Below are 26,335 nucleotides of genomic sequence, written 5' to 3'. Positions count from 1 at the left end.
AATCCAAGTAAATAGCTATTTCACTGTAGTGAATAACATTAACTTTTTTTTTCTTCTTGAAATAGGAAGACTTTTAAGTGTTCTTACTAAATGTTACTATGGTTCAACTACTCAGTGTGTGTGTGTGTGTGTGTGTGTGTGTGTTTTGTCTTAAGACAAAATTATTTAACCACTAAGGAAAATCATGTTATGTTATGGATAACATAACCACTAAGGAAAATCTGCTATGTTAAAAAAAGTATAATCCTATATAAACTGATATAAAGCCACAATAGTTATATGAACAGAAGACAGTGGAAACATAGAGAACATCTTTTTTTATTTTAGGGGGTCACACCTGGCAATGCACAGGGGTTACTCCTGGCTCTGCACTGAGGAATTACTCCTGGCGGTGCTCAGGGAATCATAATGGGATGCTGGGAATTGAACCCGGGTCGGCCGCATGCAAGGCAAATGCCCTACCCGCTGTGCTATCGCTTCAGCCCCCATAAAGAAGATTTTAATAGTGTCTATCTTCCCAGTGTTTTACGGCTGACAGCATGCTTTCACATTTATTATCTCATTTATTCTTTACCCAAACCCTGCAAGGTGAGCAGGATGAGTCATTTCCCAACTTTTTAAAGTTGAAGCAAACAAAACAAGTCTAATTGGTCTAAGGTCAGAGAACAGATTTGCCTAGGATCACAGAGTAGGAACTACAAGAGTATAGACTTTACCCAAAGCCTCTGATTTTTTTTTTTTTAGCCTCTGATTTTTCTGTCACGTTATTTGCTCTTAATAGGAGTGTCCATCAGAGTGATCTGGATTGTTTGATGATAGGAAAGTACACATGTCCAGGTCTCACATTCTAGAGCGGTGAGGTCTTTTCACTGACAAGTGTATTTTGAAAGTTTAATTGGAATTAACCCCTCTATTTAAGAATTACAGAGATTTCTACCATGCTTTGGACAGATCTTTGCAATTACTTAATTTTTTTCTGTAGTGTTCAGGATTGAGTATAAGACCTCATACGTGTTGCCAGGTTCTTTGACACTGAGCTATGTTCGGATGCTTGTAATCACTTTTGGGGACAAAAGTTAAGTTTACCTTCTGATATCTTTTTTGACCTTTTCAGAGTTTGAGTCCACTAGAAATATCGTCAAGTTGGCAGAGGCAACTAGGACTAACATTGGGCTACAGGTAAGTGTTCAGTGAACTTTCAGAATTCTACCAAAATTATGCAGAACAGCTCTGGGTAATACCTTGTGAAATTAAAAAAAATGCAGCACAGGAAGGAGATTAATGCTAATCTTTTATTGCAAAATAAGATTCTTTTAATTTTACAAAACAACCCCCCCCAGAACAATAAATTTGCCTACTTAATTTAGTGTTTTTTTTTAACTTTTTATTAAATCACCATGTGGAAAGTTACAAAGTTCTTAGGTTTATATGTCAGTTATACAATATTCAAACACCCATCCCTTCACCAGTGCCCATATTCCACCACCAAAAACCCCAGTATACCCCCTCCCCCACCCCCTACCCCCTACTGTATAACTAATGAATTTCACTTCATTTTTTCTTTACCTTGATTACATTCCATAATTCAACACAAAACTCACTATAGTTGTTGGAGTTTCCACCCAAGAGAGACAGACCTACTACATTTGATAATTAGTTTTTCATTGCTGGGAATGAAGAGATATGTAGCCCCACTGCTACAAGTACATAACTCTCTCTCTCTTTTTTTTTTTCCTTTTTCCTTTTCCCTTTTTTTTTTTTTCTTTTTCCCCCTCATCCCCCTTCCCGCGCCTCATAGTATGGTGTACGCCACACTGCGTCGGCCAGCGTGGGGCTTTTGTTTAGTTCACAGTCTAGAGAGGTGGCTGCTACATTAAAACCCTTCAATATTTCAACAAAAACTTACTGTTATTTTTTGTAGTTTCCCCCCCAAGTCAGACCTGTTCAAAATGAACCGTTTCACATTGCTGACAATTATAAATGTTAAGTCTGTATTTGGATTTCTGTATAAAGTCCAGGGAAAATTCTGCCAGAAATTACATAGCCCAGCTCACAGTCCCAGTGCATTGCTATAAGAAGTCTCTGGATTCAAAGTCTTTAGGCGCAGAGGGTCCGCTTCACGCTCAGCGGCTCTGGATTTATCTGGGCCAAGGGCGTGCCGGTTACGCCCCCTTTCCATGAGTTCCTGGGAGCCCCAAAAGTAAAAACTGAATACCTCTGGGTTTGGAGTCTCAGAAGATGGCGCCTGCAGCGTGGGTGCCGCCAGCCTGCCGCTTTCCATGCAGGAAGACAGGGTGGGGAGGAAAAAAATCCACCCCCGGCAGCACAGAGTTGTAGCCCAGTTCGCAGTCCCAGTGCATTGCTATCGGATGCTGCGCTGGATGCCCGAATGTGTTAGATCTCTGGAATCAAAGTCTTTAGGCGCAGAGGGTCCCTAGTGTTGTTTTCTTAACTGCTAGTTTTGGTGCATAGTTCTAACTTCATTGTAATTTTTTTTCATTTTCTCACAGTTATATTTGTCCTTAGTCTTATTGGGAGGAAAGTTTAAACTTAAAATTTCTCTTTTAAAGAAAGTTGTAGGAGAGAATCTAGTACTATTTCCATTGACATTTTGCCTTTTAAATTTTAGGAGTTTATGCCACTGCAGTCTCTATTTACCAATGCTCTTCTGAATGATATAGAAAGTAGTCAGCAATTACAACAAACAATTTCAGCTCTCCAAGCCAACAAATTTGTGCAGGTAAAAATTTAATACATGCAGTATGTGCTTTTTGAAACAATAGCTTGCCATTAGAAAGCAACCTTTATTTTTTTGTTTCTATCCTTGATAGCCTCTGCTTGGAAGGAAAAATGAAATGGAGAAACAAAGGAAAGAATTAAAAGAACTTTGGAAACAGGAACAGAATAAAATGGTTAGTATAACAGTTTCATTTACTTATTTATGAATATCTGAAGTCATCTGCAGTATAGAAGCATTTCCCTCGGGAAGATGGCATTCCTTACTCTGTCAATAGTCTTTCTAAATTGTTCTTAACTTTTTGCTGAGTATTTTAGAGAGACTTACATATACAAAACTCATACATTTATTATTCTCTATTTAATCCTGTCTATGTGTAGCTGGAAACGGAGACGGCTCTTAAGAAGGCAAAATTGTTATGCATGCAACGACAGGATGAGTATGAAAAAGCGAAATCATCCATGTTTCGTGCAGAAGAGGATCTTTGTTCAAGTAGTGGTGGAGTAGTGAAAAATCTCAACAAGCAGCTAGAGAAAAAGCGAAGGCTGGAAGAGGAGGCTCTTCAGAAAGTAATGATCTTTTGTTTGCAAGTTGAATTAGCTCTGATCTGCCAGAGCGTTAGTTCTAAGACTTCAGCACTGGTATCTCTCAAAAGGCTGTAAAACCAGACTGCTGGACTCCAACCTCAGAGTCAGTAATTCTAGGATAGGGCCCAGCCAGCTTGTGTTTCTAACACGTTCCAAGGTGGTGCTGCTCCTGATGACCCAATTTTGAGATTCCCCCATGCTCAGAAACTTTTGCTTTGGTTTATTTATGAAAGAAGTATCTTAGAGAAGGCAGTCTAGTATTTTATACTTGCTTGTTAACAGAGTTCACCGTTTAGGTACCACATTTTGTGCATTAACTCCAGTACCTAAGTTAAAGCTTTGGTTAATTATCAGCACAACACCTACCTGGCTGTGCTCAAGGGTCAGCGCAAACACCAGGGTCACTCTGAGCCTTTGTGTGCTTGAAGACCTATGCCAGGGCTCAAACTTGGGCCCTCACACATGCTAATGCTCTAATGCTAATGTTAATGCTGATACAAGGCTAACGCTCTACCACTTGAGAACTTTTTCAGGCCCTCAGCTTTTTATATTTTATTAAATAAGATTTTATCTTAAACATGTAAACTAAGCTAGAGAAAGAGATAGTATGGGGTCAAAATTCTTGCCTTGCCATTGATTTGATTCCTGTGGCATTGGATGGTTCTGGAAAACCACCAGGAGTGACCACTGGTCATAGCTCTGGGAGTAAACCCTGAGCAAAGCTGAGTGTGACCCCAGAAGAAAAACCAAAAAAAAAAAAGCGTACAATTAGAAAATGTTAAATACAAATAGAAACAAACATTTTATAGTGGATAAAATACTAAATGTAAGTCATAATATGGATACCCTTGAATTGCTGACAAACACAGTTATGTTCAGAAATACTTAAGACAGAGTATTTTGGAATTTTCATGCATAGAAGCTTTCAGTTACTTAAACTGAGTTTTTCAACATTATTTTGTTGTTGTTGTTTGTGTGCATTTGTTTTGTTTTGGGGCCCCACCCAGCAGAGCTCAGTAGTATTTCTGGCTCTGTGCTCATGTATCATTCCTGGCAGTGCTCCAGGGACCATATGGGATGCTGGAGATCAGCCCAGGTCGGCCACATGCAAGCAAACACCCTACCTGCTGTACCGGACCAGAGTGTTTGTTTTTAAAATAAATCTAGTGTTTGTGTTTTCTGTTTTTTTTCTGTCATCTCCTGAAGGTGGAAGAAGCAAATGAACTATACAAAGTTTGTGTGACTAATGTTGAAGAAAGACGAAATGATCTGGAAAATACCAAAAGAGAAATTTTAGCACAACTTCGGAAACTTGTTTTCCAGTGTGACCTTACCCTTAAAGCTGTAAGTAATTTCTTCAGTTTTTGAAGGCAAGAAGCTAAAATAAGAGTGTGTACTTACAGGAGAGTGACGCCCGATAAATGATTCTTTGTGATTTAGTTTCAACAGTTGAGCATTTGCACTGCTTTTGCTTTGGCATAGTTACCTCCAGATGAACAGAGCTACTATGAGTATTTGTTTATGGTTTTGTGTAAATTGGGGGGCTGGTGAGGGAGTACAGTGGGATGTGTGCGTGCCTTGCACATGGCCCACCCAAGTTTAATCCACCAGCATCCCATACTGTCCCTTAAGCACCACCAGGAGTGAACATTGCTATGTGTGCCCCCAAAATAAACAAAAATCAGTATTGGTTGGGGTTTATTTCTTGCATACAGACGTTATATTGAAATTAAAGCCATGGAATTTCAGTTTGTGACGGTGACTGAATGCATGACACTGAAAGGTCAGTCTTAATTGAAAGATAAATTATTGACCTTGCCAGAGATCAGGGGACATGGTATGCCATCCAAGGCCAGGTGACAGAACAGGTTTGGTCAGCAGAGGCAGGAATGAGGGGAGAGCAGAATACAATGCCTTCATTAGGACACAGGAGGAAAGCAAGTTAGGGGAGAATAAGTAGTTTAGGATTGACAGGTTTGAATTAGTTCCATTTAACTTTGGAGTAAAGAGATGATCTGTAGTTCCTTGGTGTCCAGCTCTGGAAATAATAGAGGGCAGAGGAAATACTAGCTTACTGTGTGTGAGTTAGAGATAATGAGAGAGTTGGAGTTAATATAAAAGTTGTTCTCCCTAAGTTGGAACATTGAAGGCTCAAAACAATTACTAAAGCCTTGGTACATCATGGTACTTACATTTAAAAAAAGTGAGTTTGTCGAAGAAGCAGGATAGGGAGGGTAGGTGTTAAGGGGACCTTGACAGTGGTAGAGGGACACTGATGCCTTAAACTCTAGCATTAACAGTATTATAAATAACTTCCTAAGTATTAGGATGCTTGCCCATGCTGATCCAGATTTATCCCCAGTATCCCATATGATCAGTGATCACACAGGCACTGCCAAGAGTAATCCCTGAGCATTTTACTATTACCAAATTTTTCATGATCCCCACATTTAGTTATGTGACTCTTAATCTAGTGTTTAGATTACTGCTTCCCTTTCATGATTTTATCTTAAAGTTCCATTTTGGGCCTTCAAAGAAGTACATGGGAGCCGCTCCTGGTGGTGCTAGGGCAGGGTAGCAGGCAGGATCAAACTTAGGGTCTCACACTCTTCAGGAATATATCCCTTTGAACTATCTTCCTTGCCCTCATTTGTTCTTGATTGACAAATTCTTTCTCACTTTAAGTGGGATCTCTGCCCTTCCTCTTCCTTCTGCCTGGACTGATCTCCCTGCAGCTTCTCCTTTGGGTTTTTCATGAAGTCTCAGTTCCAGTGTTATTTCCTTGAAGATGCCTTCACTAATGCACCAGGTCAAAACCATTCTACAAACACATACCTAGTCACAATCCACCACTTTTGTTTTGTTTTGGAGCTGTGGTGTTTAGGGCTTAGTTCTGACTCTGCACTCAGATTAATTCAGAATCAACCACATAATGAATCATAGGTATATTTCTGATTTCTGATCCTGATGGGCTTGGGGGGACCATCTGGGGTGCCAGGCATTGAACCTGGGTTGGCCACATGCAAGGCAAATGCCCTACACACTTTACTACTGCTCCAGCCCCTCCCATCACTGTTGATACTGTCTAAAATATTTTGGACCATTTCTGGTTGCGGGAGGACTATATAGTGCCAGGGAGTGAACCTGGGCCTCCCACTCCGGAGCCCCTCCCCTGAACCTCTCTCCACCATTTGAGTTGTCTTCCCTCTCCTGAGATTTTACTCTTGTACTTTTCATTTTAAGGTATATTTAGCTGGAAATAATTAATTTTAAATACTGTAATAAAATTATTTTTGAGGGGGCTAGAGAGAGAGAGTAGAGATTGTAAGGCTCTTGCTTGGACATGGTGGACACGGTTTCGGTCTTCAGCACCAGATATGGTCCTCCTGGCCCTCCAGGAGTGATCCCTGAGTGCAGAGCCAGGAGTTAGCCCTGGGCACCATCGGCTGTGGCCCCCCAAAAAGCAGCTTCTTACTTTTGGAAGATAGTCCAGAGAGCTGAAGCCCGTGCCTGCTTGAGGCCCTGGTTCAACCCCACTACTGCGTGGTTCCCAAACACCACTGGTGTGGGCCCCCCTCCCCTTGCTCTTAACCTCATTGTGTGTTTCGTTTGTTCTTTCTGTTTGGGGGCCATACCCAGCAATGCTCAGGGCTTATTCCTTGCTGTGCATTCAGGAATCCCTCCTTGAGTGCTCGGAAGAACCATATGCAGTGCTGGGGATTGAACCCGGGTCAGCCTCGTGCAAGGAGGTGCCTTCCCTCTGTACTGTGGCTGCAGCCGTGGCCTTGTGTTGATCAGGCCAAAGAATATGTTCCTAATATTTGTTGTCTGCCTCACTTTGCAGCCATTTTCTCAGTGCTGTCACTGAAATGAATACATATTTTGTGTGTGTCCTTGTTGGGCGGGAGGGGGGGGCATTGAGCATTGTCACACCCAACATGTTCAGTGGTTACACTCCTGGCTCTGCACTCAGGAACTACTCCTGGCAGTTCCCCAGGGAACCATATGGGATGCCAGGGATAGAGCCGGGGTCGGCCACATGCAAGGCAAACACCCTCCCTGCTGTACTATCTCTCCGGCCCCAATGAATGTATACTTAGCATGCTTTTCCTCACGGGTTGCTCTGCCTTTTGTCCCTGTGGTCGTAGGTGACAGTTAACCTGTTCCAGATGCAGCAGCAGCAGGTCTCGTCCCTTGCGGGCAGGTTGCAGACTCTTTGTGACAATGCCAAACTCTATGATCCAGGCCAGGAGTACAGTGAATTTGTGAAGGCCACAAGTTCAACCGAAGAAGAGAAAGTTGATGGGTAAGAATTAATTCATAGATGTAATTCTTTCAAAAGGAAATAAATGTTTACTGCTAAATTTCTACCTGATATAAGGTGTCTTTTCTAACATTTATAGAATTGATTGTAAAATTGCCTGGATTTTTTAAAATGTTATGTGGATTTAATTCACTTAGAGTAGAGTGTTTCCATTTTTACAGATTTTGAGTTCTTTCAAAAAAGGCTGGAGAAAAAGTGTAGGAGGGAGGCATTTGCCTTGTACACAGATGTGGCAGCTGTGACTGGTTCAAATACCCATCCCATATGAGCCCCTGAGCACCGCCAGGTTGGCGCCCAAAACTCCCCACTTGCCAGAAAGGCAAATCATGGTGTGTTTTGTGTGTATATAAATTTAAATTGCATTTTGTTAAACTAGAAGCGATGTTGGAGGTTGGGGGATTGGAATAATAGTAGCATACCTATAGGATACTTGCATACAGCAGACCCAGGTTTGAACCTTGACATCCCAGGTGGTCCCCTGAACGTAACCAGTAGTGATTCCTAAGTTCATAGCTGCAAGTAAACCCTGAGCATCACCAGGGGTGGTCCCCCAAAAACGATGGTTTTTGCTGGGGATGTTAGAGATTTTGGGGGACGGGGAGTAAGGTTTGTTTGCTGCAAGACAATTGCCCTACTCACTGTACTATCTCTCTAGCCCCTTATACTAGAAGTTCAGCCATGAAATTAACTGATTTTGTATTCTTTAATTTTGTTGTTCTTTTCTCTGCTTCAGTCTTACACATAATGAATAGGTTTTTTCAGAAAGTAGTTGTATCAGATAAGTTAGCATTTAATTTACATTTGCTATATTTTTATGAAAATGGAATAAAATAATTAGTCATTCCTCTTAGTGATGAGTTTCTTTGGGTTTTTTTTAGGCATGTAAATAAGCAGTTAACAGGTAGCCCCCAAACCTCTGGGTATGGGCCTTCTGACTCTTTAGAGGATGTTGTTCGCCTTCCTGACAGTTCTAGTAAGATGGAAGAAGACAGATGTTCTAACAGTGTGGACATGACAGGTAGTTTTTCATGTTAAATAAACTTATGGGAGGTATTATTTAAATATAATTCTAAATGAATTGCAGTTCTGAAATTAAAAATCAAATTTGCATTGTCATTTTTTTAAGCTCTTATTCATAGTTGCAAATGCTGTGCCTGTCTTAAAGTTGATTGTTCATTTCGAAGAAAATTGATGTGTGCCAGAGAAATAGTATTTGGGGTAGGCATTTGCCTTGCATGTAGCAAATTTTGGTTTAGTCACTAGCATTGCCAGGAAGTAACCTGTGAATGTCACAGGTTTTGGCCCAAAAGCAAACAAAAAGGCTACATCAATAACTTGAATAGAACTTATTTGTCTCATTTTATATAATGTCAGTATTTTGCCTTACAACAATCTATTTGTTTAAGTTTGACTTTTAATTTTTTTAAAGGTCCTTCTTTCACAAGGTCATGGACATTTGGGATGTTCAGTGACTCTGAGAGCACGGGGGGAAGCAGTGAATCTCGATCTCTGGATTCTGAATCTATAAGTCCAGGTACCTCAGTATTTAAGTCTAGCAGTGAAAAATATAAAGTATTCTTTTGGAGGACTGTTTTTTACTATCTGATATCTATAATAAACTAAAGAGAGTGCATACATAGAGAATTTAAAGAAGAATTATTTACTCATATATATTTACTATTTATATATTTACTACGCACCTGAAAAATAGTCTGTTATATTACTTCTTTGGTAATACTGATAACCTTAATAACTTTCTTACCTCCCCAGAGTAAGTTATTGTCTTGTTTTATTAATCATTTCCTAGTTATGTAAAATTTCCTAGTTACTACCTGTATCTAGTTGAACTTTGTCATCTTCTGAATGTTGTACAGAAGGAATCCTACTTTTTGTGACTTTCGTGGAATTAAAAAAATCCGTATTAATATAAGCAGTTATCTCCACTTTACAGTGTATCCTGTGTAATAATAATAGATTTGTAAACATAACTATCTTCCTTTGGGTTGTTTTAAGTTAATTACTATAAAAATAGTATAGTTCTTACACTTACAATTACTTAACCTTATTAAGTTTTTTTGCAAATGTACTTTGAGGTGTTTTGAAACCAGTCTTCTTAGGCATAGTTGATATTTCAACCTCTCCCATAGTAGCTTCAGAGAGGGTGGGACTAGAGAGACAGTGCAGCAAGCCAGGCACTTGCCTTGCGTGCTTCCAAACTGGGTTCAGTCCTCAGCACCACATAGGGTCCCCTAAGCCCTGCCAGGAGTGACCCCTGAGCACAGCCAAATGTGGCCCCAGAACAAAACAAAAAAGGTATTTGCCTCCATAGATTATACCACATAGGAGAAGTAAGTAGCCCTTGATATTCTTCTCTTAGGCATTCTTTCTTTTTTTTTTTTTTCTTTTTGGGTCACAACCCAGCGATGCTCAGGGGTTACTCCTGGCTTTACACTCAGGAATTACTCCTGGCGGTGCTTGGGGGACCATATGGGTGCCGGGGATCGAACCTGGGTCGGCCGCGTGCAAGGCAAACGCCCTACCCGCTGTGCTATCGCTCTGGCCCCGCATTCTTTCTTCTTACTCTTCCACCAAAGAATCCTCCGGTCCTTTTCTTCCTGTGTTTCTCTTCTTCTAGATTCTTGACACAGTGAGGGATAGCTTACAGGAAATAATCTACCTCAAAGTCCAAGGCATTTACTTTAGTGTTCCGTATAATATAGAAAAATGCATTAATTTCAACAATTCCCTTGATTTAATGTAGGGAGCCATTTTACAAGCCCGGCTCTTATCCTCTAGTCAAGTGGAGGCTTACTTGGGATTCCTGTAACAAGGTCACCACTGCTGACCTTACTGATCTTATCAGTTCGCCATTCCTCTCTCACTAACTAACGCCCATGCCTGATCTGCCCAACGCCCATGCCTGATCTGCATTTTACTATTGTTCCTATGGGGGTCCAAGCATGCATACCGCCCCCTCCCACCAAGAAGTATAAGTATTGTAACTGCTGTGAATAAACTCTCTCTCCTCCTCCTCCTTCTGGCTCTGCGTCTGTTCATTCGGTTACGTCCCCTCCTTAGCCCCACGAAAGGTCCTCCCTGCGGGACAGGATGATGCCCACAGCGGGGACCCCACAATTTAAAACTAGAACAGCTACCCTGCAGCTCTGGGGCTTGTAGTCTTACTTTGTGTTCTTTAAAACTAATGGCTGTTCAAGCGAGGTAATCTCCCTAATACACCTTTGTCTTTGCCTGTGAGGCTAGAAACCTTGTAAAAACCAATCAGCATATTTGCCTGGTACCGTTCCTCCTCCTTCCTGCTTTCTGTTAGCTGCTTTAAGCTCTTCCTCCTGTTAAAGTTGATGGTGCATGATTCATAAATTGCTGAATAAAGCCAGTAAGGGCCTTACTATTTAAAAGCTAAAAAAGAGTATAACTAATGCTGGAGAAGTGAACTGAAATATTTAATGGAATATTGAGAATTAACTTTGTAAAAACAAAAATGGGTCCAACTTTCGCCAGAGTGACAGTCCTGTATAAAAAGCCCTAAATTACTGGGACATGATGGTCATATTGGAAATGAGAAAGGATGAAAATTAGATTGCCTTTTTGTTCCTTGAGGGAGAAATAGAATCAAAGACTAGAAATTATGGTGAGTCAGATTTCAGTAGTAAAAGGGGGAATCCATTTTACAATTTGAATAGATCTACAGTAAAATGTGATTGCATGATGGCTCAATCATTAGGAACATATTCAAAGCAAAGACCCTTTAAAGGCCATATTGTAAAAAGGAAATCTGGGGGGAAGATTTTAGTTTAATTTCCTTGACCCTTTCCAACCATCAGTATTTCATATTGCTACATCAGTAGATTTTTTTTTCTTTCAGAAAATTTTGGGTTATATTTTGTATACTATTAAATCATTTAATTCTACATATATCTAATGACAACTTTAACCATGTTAGTCAATCAGATACTCATAGAAGATGTGAATAGAAAATACTCTAAGCCTCTCTTGAGCTTAATAGTCCCTAATACTGTCAGTTAGCAGTATGGTCCCACTGGGATGTATGATCCTCAATTTTATTTAGAAAAATTAGATTTTGTAATTTTTTAGTTAGTGTTTCCAGGGAGTAAGTCATCAGAATTCTCTTCGTCCAAAGTTTTAAGGACAGAAATAAATTTCTGCATTATAGCTAATAGTGTGACTAGTGTTACTCAAAAGATGTGATTATGTATTTCTGAATTTCCACAGTGAACATGTTGTATTCGCAATTTTCTTTTAGGAGACTTTCATCGGAAACTTCCACGAACTCCATCCAGTGGCACCATGTCTTCTGCAGACGATTTAGATGAAAGAGAACCACCTTCCCCTTCAGAAGCTGGTATTTCACTCACCTTAATCAAATGCTCAATAAACCAGTGTATCAGTAGAACTGCTTTATATTAGGGGAAAAATGTACAGCATCGTTTTCAGCCTTTTGCACCTGAAGACAGTATGCTTCTTGAGGACAAGGAAAGTTGGAGATGTTGGAGGATGTAAAGAGGCCATTAATTTAAAGTTTTAAAATAGATTCATATAAATTAGTTTTGTATATTTGAGATTGCCATATAACTGCTTTGGGTATCGTTTCCTAAAATAATATGGAGTATTTGGCCATTATAGAATATAATTTTATAATGAATAACCTTATTATTTGTTCAGATAATACCAACATACTAGTCTCATACAGGTAATTTTCTTTGACACGTTTTTTAGGGACATTTTCTAAGAATGTAATGCCACTTTTGTACACCCTTCCCAGTTCTGTAAAGAGCATATTAATAGCAACATAAACTTGCCAATTCTGAATATATTATACCTTGGCTATTTTAGAAGTGTCCTATTGGTTTAGTGGTGACTTTTATTAGTAAAAAAATAACTAAAATATTTGATGAGTGTGCTTTATAAGAAATTTAAAAATAGGTGGTTATTTTGATGTTGAGACTCAGTGTAGCTTTATATATATGTATATGGCTGCCATGTTCATATGTAAAATTTTCTGTTAGTTTATACTTCTTATGTATTATTTCACTTCTGTTTTAAGGACCTAATTCCCTTGGAGCATTTAAGAAAACATTGATGTCAAAGGCAGCTTTAACTCATAAATTTCGCAAATTGAGATCCCCCACGAAATGTAGAGATTGTGAAGGCATTGTGGTATTTCAGGGTGTTGAATGTGAAGAGGTAAGATCTCCCTGGAATTTACCTTTTTGTGGGTTTTTGATTTATACTTTTTATTAATTTTATTGATCAACATCTTTGCAAATACGTTTTTAGAAATAAAACCTCTGTATCCCTTCTATTTTGTATTCTATTTTGCTCTTAAATACATTTCAAACACCAGAAAAAAAAATCTTTTTCAAGTCAACTCTCATTTTCTTGTAGTGTCTCCTTGTTTGTCACCGAAAGTGTTTGGAGAATTTAGTCATCATTTGTGGCCATCAGAAACTTCTGGGGAAAACACACTTATTTGGAGCAGAATTCACCCAAATTGCCAAAAAGGAACCAGATGGCATTCCATTTATACTCAAAATGTGTGCCTCAGAGATAGAAAGTCGAGCATTGTGTCTGCAGGTACATTGGGACTCTTAAGAAAATTAAATTTAAAAACTTAATGCTTGTGTATCTTGTTTAAGAAGTGAAGGGAGGGGCTGGAGCAATAGCACAGCGGGTAGGACGTTTGCCTTGCATGAGGCTGACCTGGGTTCGATCCGCGGCATCCCATATGGTCCCCCAAGCACTGCCAGGAGTAATTCCTGAGTGCAAAGCCAGGAGTAACCCCTGAGCATTGCTGGGTGTGACCCCAAAAAAGCAAAAAAAATAATAATAATAATAAATAAAATAAAATAAAAAAATAAAAATAAAAGAAGTAAAGGGAAACAGTGCTCTCATAAGTAACTGAAGTTATTCAGACTTAGTTGGAAAATATTGCCTCATTGGCCCTAATTTTTTTCTTATATACTAATGAAATTTGATGTGGACATATCAGATATATTTAGATGTCTGCCTTTAGCTGAACATTTGTATTCATGCAGAATTTTGCAAATTTTTCCTCCTCTCTCTTCAAGGGAATTTATCGTGTATGTGGAAATAAAATAAAAACTGATAAACTGTGCCAAGCTTTGGAAAGTGGTATGCATTTGGTAGACATTTCAGAATTCAGTTCTCATGACATCTGTGACGTCTTGAAATTATACCTCCGACAGGTAAAGTTTTTACCTTGTTAACCTACAGTTAAGTAGAAAATAAGAAAAACATTGGGATTTTGCTGATAACACATTGTACAATAACACATTGTTGCTGATAACTGTATATATATGTACAGTAAAAGTATTAGAACATACTCATTTCTCATGCTGGAGCGATAGTACAGCAAGTAGGGTGTTTGCCTTGCACGTGGCCGACCTGGGTTTGATTCCTCCGCCCAGCAAGCTGCTGAGAGTATCCTGCCCACACGGCAGAGCCTGGCAAGCTATCCGTGGCATATTCCATATGCCAAAAATAATAGCAAGTCTCATATTGGAGATGTTACTGGTGCCTGTTCAAGCAAATCGATGAGCAACAGGATGACAGTGACAGTGACTCATTTCTCATTACTTAGCTTAAGGAAATAGACCATTACTGTACCAAATAGAAAGCCCTATCTTGTGTGCTGGGTAATATTTTGTGTGTCCCTCATTACCTCCTCATCAGTGTTCTTATGGATCAATCCTGGCTACTGCTTGATCCTATTTGTGCCACCAGACATACCCCAAGCAACACTGTGACCCCTCCCCCCCCCAAAAAAAAGAGTGGATATTTGAAGACTTACCTGTAAATGTTTTCTAATTTCTCGAATGGGAAAGGAAGAATGTGGATGGTGTGGAAGGTTCCTAGTTCCCTCTCTTTCCTTGATAGTTTGAGTACACGTGTGTTTATTGATGATGATGTATCATTAAGTTTTGGAAAATTGCAGAAAACATGAATTTAGCCATGTAGGGAGAGACATGCTGATAGATGAAGGATTAATTAAGTAGAATGGTGTCTGAGTTACAGGCAGGCTTTACCTTCATCAATATTTTTAAATGGCTTGTGTGGCTGTTCAGCGGGCAGGGTCATAAACGGACCCTGGGAGTTCATCTTTGAGACATCACGTTGCCCTGTCAGTGGAGTGCTAGAGGAGCCACAGGGAATGGGCTGCTCCGTAGTTTTTTTTTTTTCCTGTGCTCCCTGCAGTTTTACAGGAGTAAGTCCACAGAAAGCACTTTTTAGGTGGGTGTGAAGTAAGTGGCTATAGTGGCGTTAGGGCACAGCTCTTGTGGGTGATGCTGGAACAATGAGCGCGTTGTCCTGGTGAACCGCATACAGAAAATACCTCAGGCTAAACCCAGCTGCTTTCTGTTGTGAGGTGAGACTGAAGAGACAGTTTTGAAGAGCCTCCTGACAGGGGGCCTCAACAGAATCCATTGGGAGTTCTGTTGCCCCATGTGAGTGCTTTCGGTTAGAGTGGATAGTTGTTAACCCGGGACCCCTCTTCTTCACATACTTCACTTTTGTGTGAGAACACCTGTCTTCTGTGCCAGATCTTCCTGGGTTTGATATATTCTCCCGTTTTCGTCGTGTCCATTCCTGGGCTGTTTGTGGAATAAGAGTAACTAAATTTGAGAAGCCTCGTTGCTGACTCAGAAGGCTAGAGGCATGCTTTGCCTCTGGGAGCCCTGGGTCAACCCTGGCTACTGCTTGATCCCATTTGTGCCACCAGACATACCCCAAGCAACACTGTGACCCCCCCACAAAAAAAAAAAAAAAGAGTGGATATTTGAAGACTTACCTATAAATGTTTTCTAATTTCTTGAATGGGAAAGGAAGAATGTGGATGGTGTGGAAGGTTATAAAATAGTCTGTATGTAAATGATTTTTCTTTGAAATTTTAAAGGTATTTTTTTTTGTTGTTCTCTTTGAAGCCTGAACTCCTTAATGTGTAGGTGTATGTGGCCTGTTACTTTCTCTGAAAGCTCATAGAATCCTTCTCCTACTTTAGAGTTTCACAGTGATTTGCCTTGAGTGGGATTGTTTTTATCTGCTCTTTGGGGGCATTCTGTAGGCACTCTACTTACTTGTCGTTTACTTACTTAACTTCCAATTAGTTCTTGGAACTATTGTCTTATTAATCATTTATTCCTCTGTTTTCTTCTGGGAATTTATTATGTAGATGCTTGATAACTTACTCTTGATTATCTTTTTGAGTTCCTTTTTTAATTTTTGTTTCAACACTTTCCAAGTTTTTCTTAGTTTTATCTTCCACTTCTGCTTTATTTCGTTTTGATTTTGGGCCGCATGCAGTGGTGCCCAGGGCTCCTGGCTCTGCATTCAGAGGTCACTCCTGGCAGGCTCTGGGAACATATGGGGTGCCAGATATTGAACCCAGTCAGCCCCATGCACGTCAAGAGCCATACCTGCTATACTATGTCTCCAGCCCTCTGTAAACCATTTGATTTTTGAGAAAATGTTTGTATTTATGAGAACTCCTTTTTTTTTTTTTTTTTTTTGCTTTTTGGGTCACACCTGGCGATGCACAGGGGTTAGTCCTGGCTCTGCACTCAGGAATTACCCCTGGCCGTGCTCAGGGGACCATGTGGGATGCTGGGATTTGAACCCGGGTCGGCCGCGTGCAAGGCAAACGCCCTACCCGCTGTGCTATCTCTCCAGCCCCGAGAACTCCTTTTCTTTTCATTTTTGTTTTTGGGTCAAACCAGTAGTGTTCAGGATTTGTTCCGGCTCTTGCACTCAGGGATCACCCTTGGTGGGGCTGGGTGGTGGGGGGTGGGGAGACCATGTGCGATGCCAGGATTGAACTAGAGTTGGCTACAGGCAAGGCAAGTGTCCTACCCGCTGTACTATCTCTCCAGCCTCTCTGTTCCTTTTATGGAATTTATTTTTCTTCCCTGAATGCAATATTTTATCTGGAGGATATTGATAACTTTTGTTTTCTAAAGAAAACTTCCTTTTCTCTCTTCAAAAAGAAAGGTTTTTTTCCTAAATTGTCCTTTAGCTTTGCCCAGTGGAAATAAAATGTAAGTTCCATGTATAATACTGAATTTTTGTAGTAACCACTGAAGAAACAAGTGAAGTTAATATTTAACACACTGAACATATATAAATATCTATAGTTAATATTTTAAAATTAATAGTGAGATAGTTTTGCCTCGTATTTGGCTCCTAGTCTTTGAAATCCAGTTTGCATTTTTCCATTGCAAATATGTGCCAGTTTGGGCAGGCACGTTGCCAGTGCACAGTAGCCCTCTGAGGTCAGTGGTTACCCTAATCCCAGCACAGTTTTAGACCTTCAGGTTGTTTTTTTTCCTGCCTATTTTGATGATCCTTCATGATAGTCTTCTTGAAATGAAAGAACTAAGAGTTTAAATCTCTGAGGTCTCGTATGAAGGGTTTGAAGATTTTAACATGTACTCCGTATGAGCCAGATGGGCTCTTTGGAAACTGAATTGTCTGTCTAGGTCTGAGCTCTGGGGCTGGTCTGATAGTCCAGAAAAGAAGGTGAGAAATATGGAGGGACCAAGGCTCCCAGCGTCTCTGTATTCAGCCTGATTTGAGGTTACTGTTTTTCAGCCTTTTTGCTTCTGGTGACAATCTGTGACAATCTGTGGACCAGTGGTTGAAACTAGTGTTTTATGTTTTAGAGAGTTTATTTGTGCTTGAGCTTTGCCCTTATAGAGACTCTGTTTTGTATTGGCCAGAAAAGAAATTCCTGGTCTTCTGCGTAATAAATTACTCAGGAACATACAGTGAATCTGTGAGCATCTAGAAATTGGGGAGCGGCAGAAAAGGAATTGGGCCATACCTGGGGGTGCTCAGGGCTACTCCTGGCTCATTGCTCAATGAGTAGTTTCCAAATCTCAGTGTCCTGTTGATCAAAACTCATTCTTTGCAGTGCTCAGAGGGCCATATATGATGTTAGGGACGAACTCAGGCCGGCCTCTAGGAGGAAAGTGCTTTATTAACACCTGTGCTGTCTCTTCAGCCCAGCTCTAAAGTGTTAGCGTTTAAGCCTTAGTGGGATAACTGTCTTCTCCAGGATCAGAGGACATCATGTTGGCAACCTGAGTGTCCTTAGGCACCTGCAAATCAAATTGGTTCTCAGTTCGGGAGTTCAGTTTTCTCAGGACAGCTAAATCAGCACTTGTTCCTCTGCTCCTTGATTTGTGACTTGCTTTTGTCTTCATCTCTAGTCTCCTAGGCTTGTGGAATTGATTTTATTTCAGTGGGGTTAAGGAGAGAAAAATCTGGGACACATGTTGGATCTGCCATGTTAGCCTAGAGATTTGGGTAATGCTATTGCTGTACATGTTTCCAAATCTTGGTGCCCTGCTCACCAAAACCGTAACAGGGACTGGAGAGGTAGTGAAGCATGTGCCTTGCGTGCAGCCAGCCCTGGTTTGGTCTCCATTTGATCGCCCTCGCATGCTGAAAGCCTCCGGGCACCCCTGTGTGCGGCCCTGGCCCCAGCACTGCCAGGGTAGCCCGGGTAATGCCTTGGCACTGTGGAGCCTGAGTAGCACCACATCCTTAGGCCATCGCTCCAGCCACCAGCACAGCTGACTGAGAATCCCCAGGAGCAGCCCCCCCACCCCTCCGGCAGCTTCTTGGGCACCCCTTGGGAATTTGTACCTTCCCAAAAATAACTCAGAAAGATGAGCTCGAATAGTTTGTTCATTTTATGTATATTTTGCCACAAAAATTGTCTTAAATATTAAGTCACCTTAGTCACATTTTACAGAAACTGGTTAAGAGAGACAAAATGCTTTTGAATAGGGACCAGAGTGATAGTACAGTGGGTTGCCGCTTGCGTTGCATGCAGTCACCCAGGTTTATCCCCAGCCCCCCATATGCCAGGAGCAATCCCTCAGCACAGTGTCAAGAGTAAACCCGGAGAGCACTGCTGTGTGGCCCAGAAAAACATAAAAGTACTTTTGAATAGCAGTAAATTTTACAGTGACTCATCCTAAATTTATGGAGTATAATCAGTCAGGGAGGGAAACGCGGGTCAGGTCTAGTATCAGTGCTCATTCTGTCTCAAGAATATTATGAGACCAAGACACTTACATGGGAAGCTGTGCACCATGATTGCAGTTTTATAGAGTAGCCTTCATTCTCCTTATATGCCATGTGGGAAATTCATCTCTCTAGGAGAGTTTAGCCATCTCTTTTCAGATCCCAGAGTGGTAGAGTTAGAAATTGATCTCAAGGCTTTGCAACAAACAGGTGCAGATACCTACTTCACAAATACTTCATAATATAACTAGTGCCACGCTGAGCAAGTAGAAACAGTAAAACTAGTTTTGACAGTAGACAGATCCTGGTGGAATGCCCTATGACTGCTGGACAAAGGAATTTGATCAATTTAAATTGAATTTAAAATTTGGATGTCAGTTTCTTTTTTCTGAGACAGAATGTCTGAAGCTAATCTTTTTTGTTTTGGTTTTGTTTGTTTGGGGGCCACACCATGTGTTGCTCGAGGATTACTCCTGGCTCTGCTCAGGAATTACTTCTGGATGGGCTCAGGGGACCATATAGGATGCTGGGGGACCGCTGTACTATTTCTCCAGCCCAAGCTAATCTTTATTTTTGTCTCAAGTAAAGCACTGGTCCTTACAGCATTTGTTCTGTCTCCCCAAACCCATAAAATTCAGAATATAAGCTGCTTCTAATGTACTTTGCTCATTATTCTGGGTTTTAAGTAAAAACCCACATTGAAGATCCTATGTACATTTCTACACATGACTTGACTTTACATTTTGATAATCTGAGAAATAATCAAAGCTATTCAGTGGCAGTTTAGTTGATTATTTTTATGGGCTGGGGGAGAGGCTGGGGTGGGCCTCCCGAGCAAATGCTAAAGGTTACTTTTACTTATTTTGGGGTTTGGGCCACATCTGGCAGTGCTCAGAACTTATCCTTGGCTTTTTGCTCAGAGATCACTCCTGCTGGTTCTCAGGAGACTATGTTATGCCAGAGGTTGTACTCATCTGGATCGCTGAGTGATGTGCAAGGCCAGCGCCCTGCCCAGTGTATTATTACTCCAGCGCCTAAGGGCTGCTTTTAGTCGTACTCGGCCAAAGGGATCAGGTGGTTCAACTCGGGCTAGTTGATGCAGTGCAGCTTGAGCCCTGCAGTGCCAGGGCTTTCACCCAGGCCACCAGTGGCCTACTCCAGGACTGTAGCCTATGGTGCTTGGGGTCCCCCAGGGCTGTTCCTGGTTCAGGGATCTATGCAGTGCTAGGAATCAAATTCCAGTCCTCTACAATATACTCAAACCCTGTGAGGTATCTCCCAGCCTCGTTTCAGTTGATTGTTTTTTGTGCATGATTATTTTTGTTTGGTTGGGGTTTTTTTTAGGGTCACACCTGACAGTGCCCAGGGCTTACTCTTATCTCTGCACTCAGGAATTATTCTGCTGCTCGGGGGGCCATAGGGGATGCCAGGCATCGAGCCTGGATCAGCCACGTACAAGGCAAATGCCCTCCCCACTGTACTATTGCTGCGGCTCCCTAGTTGATTGTTAATAGGGGACGAAAAATGGATAGAATGACATCCTAATGTAATTTTGTTTCTTTAGCTCCCAGAACCGTTTATTTTATTCCGATTATACAAGGAATTTATAGACCTTGCAAAAGAGATCCATCGTGTAAATGAAGAGCAGGAGACAAAAAAGGGTATCTCTGAGGACAGAAAATGGTCAAGCACTTGTGTTGAAATAAACCGAATTCTTCTAAAAAGCAAGGACCTTCTAAGACAATTGCCAGCATCAAATTTTAACAGTCTTCATTTCCTTCTAGCACATCTTAAACGGTAAGAACTTTTTTGTTTTTGCTTGTTTTGGGGCCACACCTGACTGTGCTCAGGGCTTATTCCTGGCTCTGGGGTCTCTCCGGTGGGAGTAAGGGGACCATGTGGAACCTAGGGGGAACTGTGAATCGAATCCAGGTCAGCTGCATGCACGGGAAGCGCCCTACCTGTCACTGTGCCCCTTGGTAAGAACTTTTAAGATGAACATCCAGTAGGGAGTAGAGAATTCTGGGTTTTAGTTTTTTAAGTTGCAAAATACAACATAAAATTTGCCATCTTGACCATTTTACTACGACAGTTAACTTAGTATTAAGTCCATTCACTTTGTTGTGTGGGTTTCAGAATGACAACTTTAGGCACCCTAGAGATAGTACAAGGTAACTTAAGGTGCTTGTCTTGTCACAGGGCCAATGATAGTTCCATCCGAGGTATCTCATACATCTCCCAGTCCCACCAGGAGTCATCTCTGAGCCTGATGGGTGTGATCAAACCTGCACAAGGAAAAATTTAAAATGAACACTTTTTCATATGTGCATGGACAGGCTAGGAAATAGCAAGCATTAGCAGGAACTGAGCTGGATAGACGGCTGATAAAGTCTTCCTTGGTAGATTCTTTCTTTTGTACACATCACAAAATAATTTTGAGTCAGGGTTTTAATATGTCCAGAATTGCCTATTTTATCTTTCTGGCAGTAGTGTGGGAAGTGTTCAGAGGAGAGCGCCTTTACTACAGTGCAGAACTTCTTGAATAGTCAGAAAAATAAAAGGGCATGAGAGGCCGAGGTCAGGCCAGCGCAGTGGAAGTAGCAAGTGAAGAGATCTTTAGGAGAATAGGTCAGCTGGGCTTAAAGACTTGCTGTGGCCAGTGAGAGAAATTAACAATAATTCATAAGGTTCCAGCAGAAATGATCTGGGAGGATGTACTATATATACTTAGATGAGAGCAGTTTTTAGGATTATTTCCAAATTTCTGTGGCAAATTTACAGTAGTTCCTTGTACTTAAATTTTATACTGAAATTGTGAAACCCAATTAGATGTAGCCAAATTCATTATGTAATTTTACTAGATTTCTGTCACCCATTTTTTTTCTGCGCCCTTCCCAGTCCATAGTGAGCTAACATCAGAGAAGTTTAATCAGATCTCAAATAACTTCATGTCTTTTGCTTCACAGGGTTGTAGATCATTCAGAAGAAAACAAGATGAACTCCAAAAACCTGGGGGTTATCTTTGGACCAAGTCTTATCAGGCCCCGGCCCACCACTGCCCCTGTCACCATCTCCTCTCTTGCTGAATATTCCAATCAAGCACGGCTGGTCGAATTCCTTATTACTTATTCACCGAAGATCTTCGATGGGTCTCTGCAGCCGCAAGATGTCGTTGTGTGTAGTCCGGGGGGTGTTGTACCTCACGCTGACCAGAGTTGCTCTCCAAAGCCTCTGTTGTCACCAGAAGAGAGAGAATCAGAACATTCCATGAAGCCACTGTTTTTCTCTTCAAAGGAAGTGAGTTTTAACCCTTATGGAATTGTACTAGCACTTAGTGATATTTATGTAATAAGGTAAAAATCCTTAAAATATTCTTTTTAGGTGCATTTTGCTTCTTCAAGTTTAAATATTCTCTTCCATCAACAGGATATCCGTACTTCAGTCAGTGAGAGTAAAAATTTGGAATCAGCGACATTATTTGAGGAGTCAGAACGCAAGCAAAGTGTTTTAGAAAAGCATGATGCATCTTTCACTGGTGAGTAGCCATCTAACATGTAACCATGTTAAGTTTGCTGACTTAAAACTGCAGACAAAAGTGGTTAAATGTCAAAGTGAGTAGAGTTGAGAAAAGTCAAAATAGGAAGCTTCTGTAGTGATCTGAAACATACAGTGAATTACTTTGCTTAAAAAAAGACCTTTGTTAGCAGACCGGTCTTTAGTCAATTAAAGTTGCCTTATGGTATATATAGCATTTAAATGAGTATGTGCTTTTATAGTCCTCTTGCTTTAAAAAAAGGTATCTTAGGAGCCAGAGTTATGTTACAGCAGATAGGGCATTTGCTTTGCATGCAGTTGATCAGGGTTCAATCCTGGCACCTCCATATGGTTTCCAATACCCAACCCCACCAGGAGTGATCCTTGAGTGCAGAGCTAGGAGTAGCGCTCAGTACCGCCATGTGTGGTCCCGAAGCAAAAACAAGCAAAAAGATCTTCTTTTTAAGTGCTTATTGTTTATCTCTAGATATATTGCTGTAGGTCATTCTGGGCTTGTTTCTGCCCAGATCACTGGGCTGCACTTAGCATAAATATGATTATGATTCTATTTTGGCAGGTGAAGACTTGTCATGAGGTGGCCTTGCTTAGTATAAATGGGCAGAAGCAGAACTGAAATCCTGACCACAATGAGTTGTGTCCCTTAGAATGGTCCCTTTTTTGGGGTGGTGGAGAGTCCACACCTGGCAGTGCTTAGGGCTTAGCTTTTGGCGCTGCTCTCGGGGATCACTCCTGGCGGGCTCGGGAGTGGAGTGTCAGGGATGAAACATGGGTTGGCCGTGTGCAAGGCAAGCCTACCCACTGTACTACCTCTCTGGTCCCTCTTAGAATGATCCTTAATTGTGGGAAGGACCAGGGGAAGCAAGACAAGACACTGGTGCCTCGGGAGCCTGGAGAGAGGTCAGCAGGCAGGCAGGCAGTGTCTGATGATATGGCCTGACAGTGTCCACCTATTGAAATTGTCATGGACAGCTTATCTAATAACAGTTTCTTCTACACAGCTCATAAAAAGAATGTACCTGAACAGTTTTTTTGTTTGTTTGTTTGCTTGCTTGCTTTTGGTTTCGGGGCCACACCTGGCAGTGCTCAGGGCTTACTCTCGGCTCTGTATTCAAGGATCATTCCTCGTGGGTTTTGGAGATCATGTGGGGTGCCAGGGATCGAACCTGAATCAATTCTAACATTTTTCACAAAGTGTATCTTTTGTATTCTGAATATTTTTGTTCTTCCCAGAAAACAGTGTAACATAGAAAAACTATGTTGGACCGTTGGGTTTTCATCTATGAGCCTTTCATAATCTCTTTTCCTTTTTTAGACTCCGTGCATTTGCTTGCAGATGAGGAGCTTGAATCAGCAGCACAAAAGATGGAAACAGTCTGTAAAATCTCCAAACAACTCCCTCTGAAATCTGATAGGGAAATAAACACTGTTGGGAGGCATATTCCAAGGACCAAGATGAGACCTGTAAGTTTGCCTGTAGATAGACTACTACTACTTTCAAACCCTCCTAATGAGAGAAATGGAAGAAATGTAAATTCAGAAAAGTTTTGCAAGATTCCTACCGTTGAGGGAATTCCTGCCTCTCAAGGATTTAATAGAAAAGATACCCCTACTATTTTTTGTTCCAACTTTGATGACTTCGATCTACAGAGTCAACCAAAACTCTGGGAAAGAGAATCTGAACAAAACGACCCAGTTGCAAAGACTCCGATGGCTTTGGCGAGCTCCATCCAGGAGAGAGGAGTGATGAGCATCAGGCTCAGTGGGGACCATCCTGCCAGTGCTCCCCAGCCCAGCAAGCCATGCGCAGAGCCTGTCAGGTCAGCAAAACAAGTGTCAGAACGACGAGCCTCCGATTCCTGCCCCGTGGCTGCCATCAGAGCCCCCAGAACACTGCAGCCTCAGCACTGGACAACGTTTTACAAACCACACGCTCCCACTGGCACTGTGAGAGTCGGAGAGGAGAAACCTGCCACAGCCGTGCCTCCTGGCACAGCTCCCACTGCCCAGGGCCAGGTGCTGAGACTAATCCCAGACTCCGAAAACACATCCTCTTGTTCTGTGCAGCCGCTTAGTAAACCTAAAGAGAACTCGGAGGACCGTAACTTGCCTGATACTCAGCCACCCTGTCAGAGACCAAGACTAAAACGAATGCAGCAATTTGAAGACCTTGAAGATGAAATTCCACAGTTTGTGTAGGGCTGTCAAAATGCAGTTTTTCTTTTGTTGTTGTTTTGTGGTATTATCTTTGTTTTGTAAAAATGTTTTGATGGGGAGGTCCCTTTTGTATAGGATTGCAGGATCATGGATTTTGCTGGCTGTCATTCATTGTATGGTCTGATCCATGGTAGAAAGTTTTGATAGGGCTGAAACTGTGCCTTCCTGGAAAATGATCTTTAAATTTGTACTTTTGAAGTTGTGAATAAATAGGTGAACTCATTTTTTAAAAGAGTTTAGTTGATTTCCCTCCCTAAAATGGTCCATTTAAATGCATCCCTAATATATGATATAGTGCTCAACTAATAGGTGCAATTTGGGAAAAACCAGCTTTATTTTTTGAAGTGAAAATAAGTATTTATAAAAAAGAATGTTTCTGAATGCAAGTGCCTGAAAGACCTTTGTTCGATATGATTGTTTTTTTTCCCACAAGTTTTTAGCACAGCTTTGACCATCTGTGCTTTAATAGTATGTATATAATCTTTTTTTTTTTAATTTGGTTAGCAGTTCACTTTTTAATGTTCACATTTTGTCCAAAAGGCTTGCAAATACATATGTAACTGCATTTCAATTGCCTGTTTTTACATGTGGTAGTTGAATTGTACAAAGAAAACGCACTTAAACCTGTTTCTAAAATATATGTCTTATTTGACTTTAGGTAGCTGTAATACATTTAATAATTTTTTTACCCCTGGGATTTGTTCTATATAAATTTTATATGATGGTCCAAAATGTTTTAAATTCAGTACATTTCCTCTTGATTTTGTCCATGTTTTTAAAACTATTTTTGTATAAAATATTTTCATTTATGAATAATTTTATGTATATTTTCTACCTGTACCTTTTCTTAACCTGGACTCTAACCATTGACAATGTATGTTTCATCTGAATCATGCAAAGATTTATTTAAGTGGATTCTAAAGTATAGTTCATAGGTCTCTTTGGAATTTGAGAAAGAATAGTTATTTGGATCGGGTTCATTTGTAAAATTCCCAGTGTTTAGAACTAAAACAGTTCTTTTATTTTTTTCTGGGTCCAGTCATTGTGCCGAAAATAGGATATAAAGGGACAAAAATTAAAACAGCCTCTTTTTGTATGTGTGAGTTCAATTTGTAGTAAATGCTTTTGTATGACCATGTTGTACTTGATAAAAAGAAATATATATATATATATATAAACCTGTTAAATTATTTCACATTCTTATGACTTCTCTAAAATTACTGCCTCTTAAGTATGTGAGATGCAAAGGTTTATTTAACCATTGGTTTGGTGGTCAACACTCAGGCTCATACATCTTGAATGTAGCTCTGTGTGACTTTATGGACTGGGGAGAAATAAACAGTCTGCCATTTTGTGCTCTGTCCTTATTTTCAGTCCTCATTCTACACAATATGGAAGAATGGTATTGATAAGGAAGTCTGAAGAGGAAGGAAGGCCTAACATTTGTTGAGTTCTGTGTGCTACATACTCCGCTAAGTTCCTGTGTCAGTTGTTTCAGGATCATAGCAGTCTCTAAGATACTTAATTACTTCTGTAATACAGACAAGAAGAGTGAGGCTTATAGTTAACTGACATGCTGCAGGTTCTGTAGATAAAATAGATTCACGTCATATTGTGGTGGTCAGTTTCTGTTGCTGTTGTATGTGGTGCTGGGGTGAAATTAAGTGGCTTACATAATGCAAACCATGCCCGCTGACCCACTAAGCCACATCCCAGATCCCGATGGTTAGGTCTCTTAGCAACTGTGTTATAACTGTGGAATGCCAGGTAAAGTTTAGCAACAGTGTTTAGTAAAATATATATATATATATATATATATATATATATATA

General features: G+C 40.7%; 1 protein-coding gene across 2 annotated transcripts in view; it reads left to right on the top strand.

Moving 5' to 3' along the window:
* Positions 1–25,866, top strand: part of ARHGAP29 (Rho GTPase activating protein 29) — a 65,375-nt gene extending 39,509 nt beyond the window's left edge. For both annotated transcript variants that reach the window (XM_055140154.1, XM_055140153.1), the window contains exons 8-23: positions 1,115–1,179; positions 2,630–2,740; positions 2,832–2,912; positions 3,118–3,306; positions 4,531–4,668; positions 7,473–7,630; positions 8,527–8,666; positions 9,078–9,182; positions 11,931–12,029; positions 12,732–12,871; positions 13,073–13,261; positions 13,756–13,893; positions 20,301–20,533; positions 21,703–22,033; positions 22,163–22,271; positions 23,604–25,866. In XM_055140154.1, the coding sequence (XP_054996129.1) occupies positions 1,115–1,179; positions 2,630–2,740; positions 2,832–2,912; positions 3,118–3,306; positions 4,531–4,668; positions 7,473–7,630; positions 8,527–8,666; positions 9,078–9,182; positions 11,931–12,029; positions 12,732–12,871; positions 13,073–13,261; positions 13,756–13,893; positions 20,301–20,533; positions 21,703–22,033; positions 22,163–22,271; positions 23,604–24,487 (3,110 nt within the window). In that variant the 3' untranslated portion in view covers positions 24,488–25,866. The remainder of the gene's footprint in view (positions 1–1,114; positions 1,180–2,629; positions 2,741–2,831; positions 2,913–3,117; positions 3,307–4,530; positions 4,669–7,472; positions 7,631–8,526; positions 8,667–9,077; positions 9,183–11,930; positions 12,030–12,731; positions 12,872–13,072; positions 13,262–13,755; positions 13,894–20,300; positions 20,534–21,702; positions 22,034–22,162; positions 22,272–23,603) is intronic.
* Positions 25,867–26,335: the final 469 nt, after the last annotated feature.

The sequence above is a fragment of the Sorex araneus genome, chromosome 5, assembly GCF_027595985.1.
Source record: "Sorex araneus isolate mSorAra2 chromosome 5, mSorAra2.pri, whole genome shotgun sequence".
In the NCBI taxonomy this organism is placed as follows: Eukaryota; Metazoa; Chordata; class Mammalia; order Eulipotyphla; family Soricidae; genus Sorex; species Sorex araneus.
Note: the sequence above shows the minus strand (reverse complement) of the source record. Positions and strands in the feature narration are given on the sequence as shown.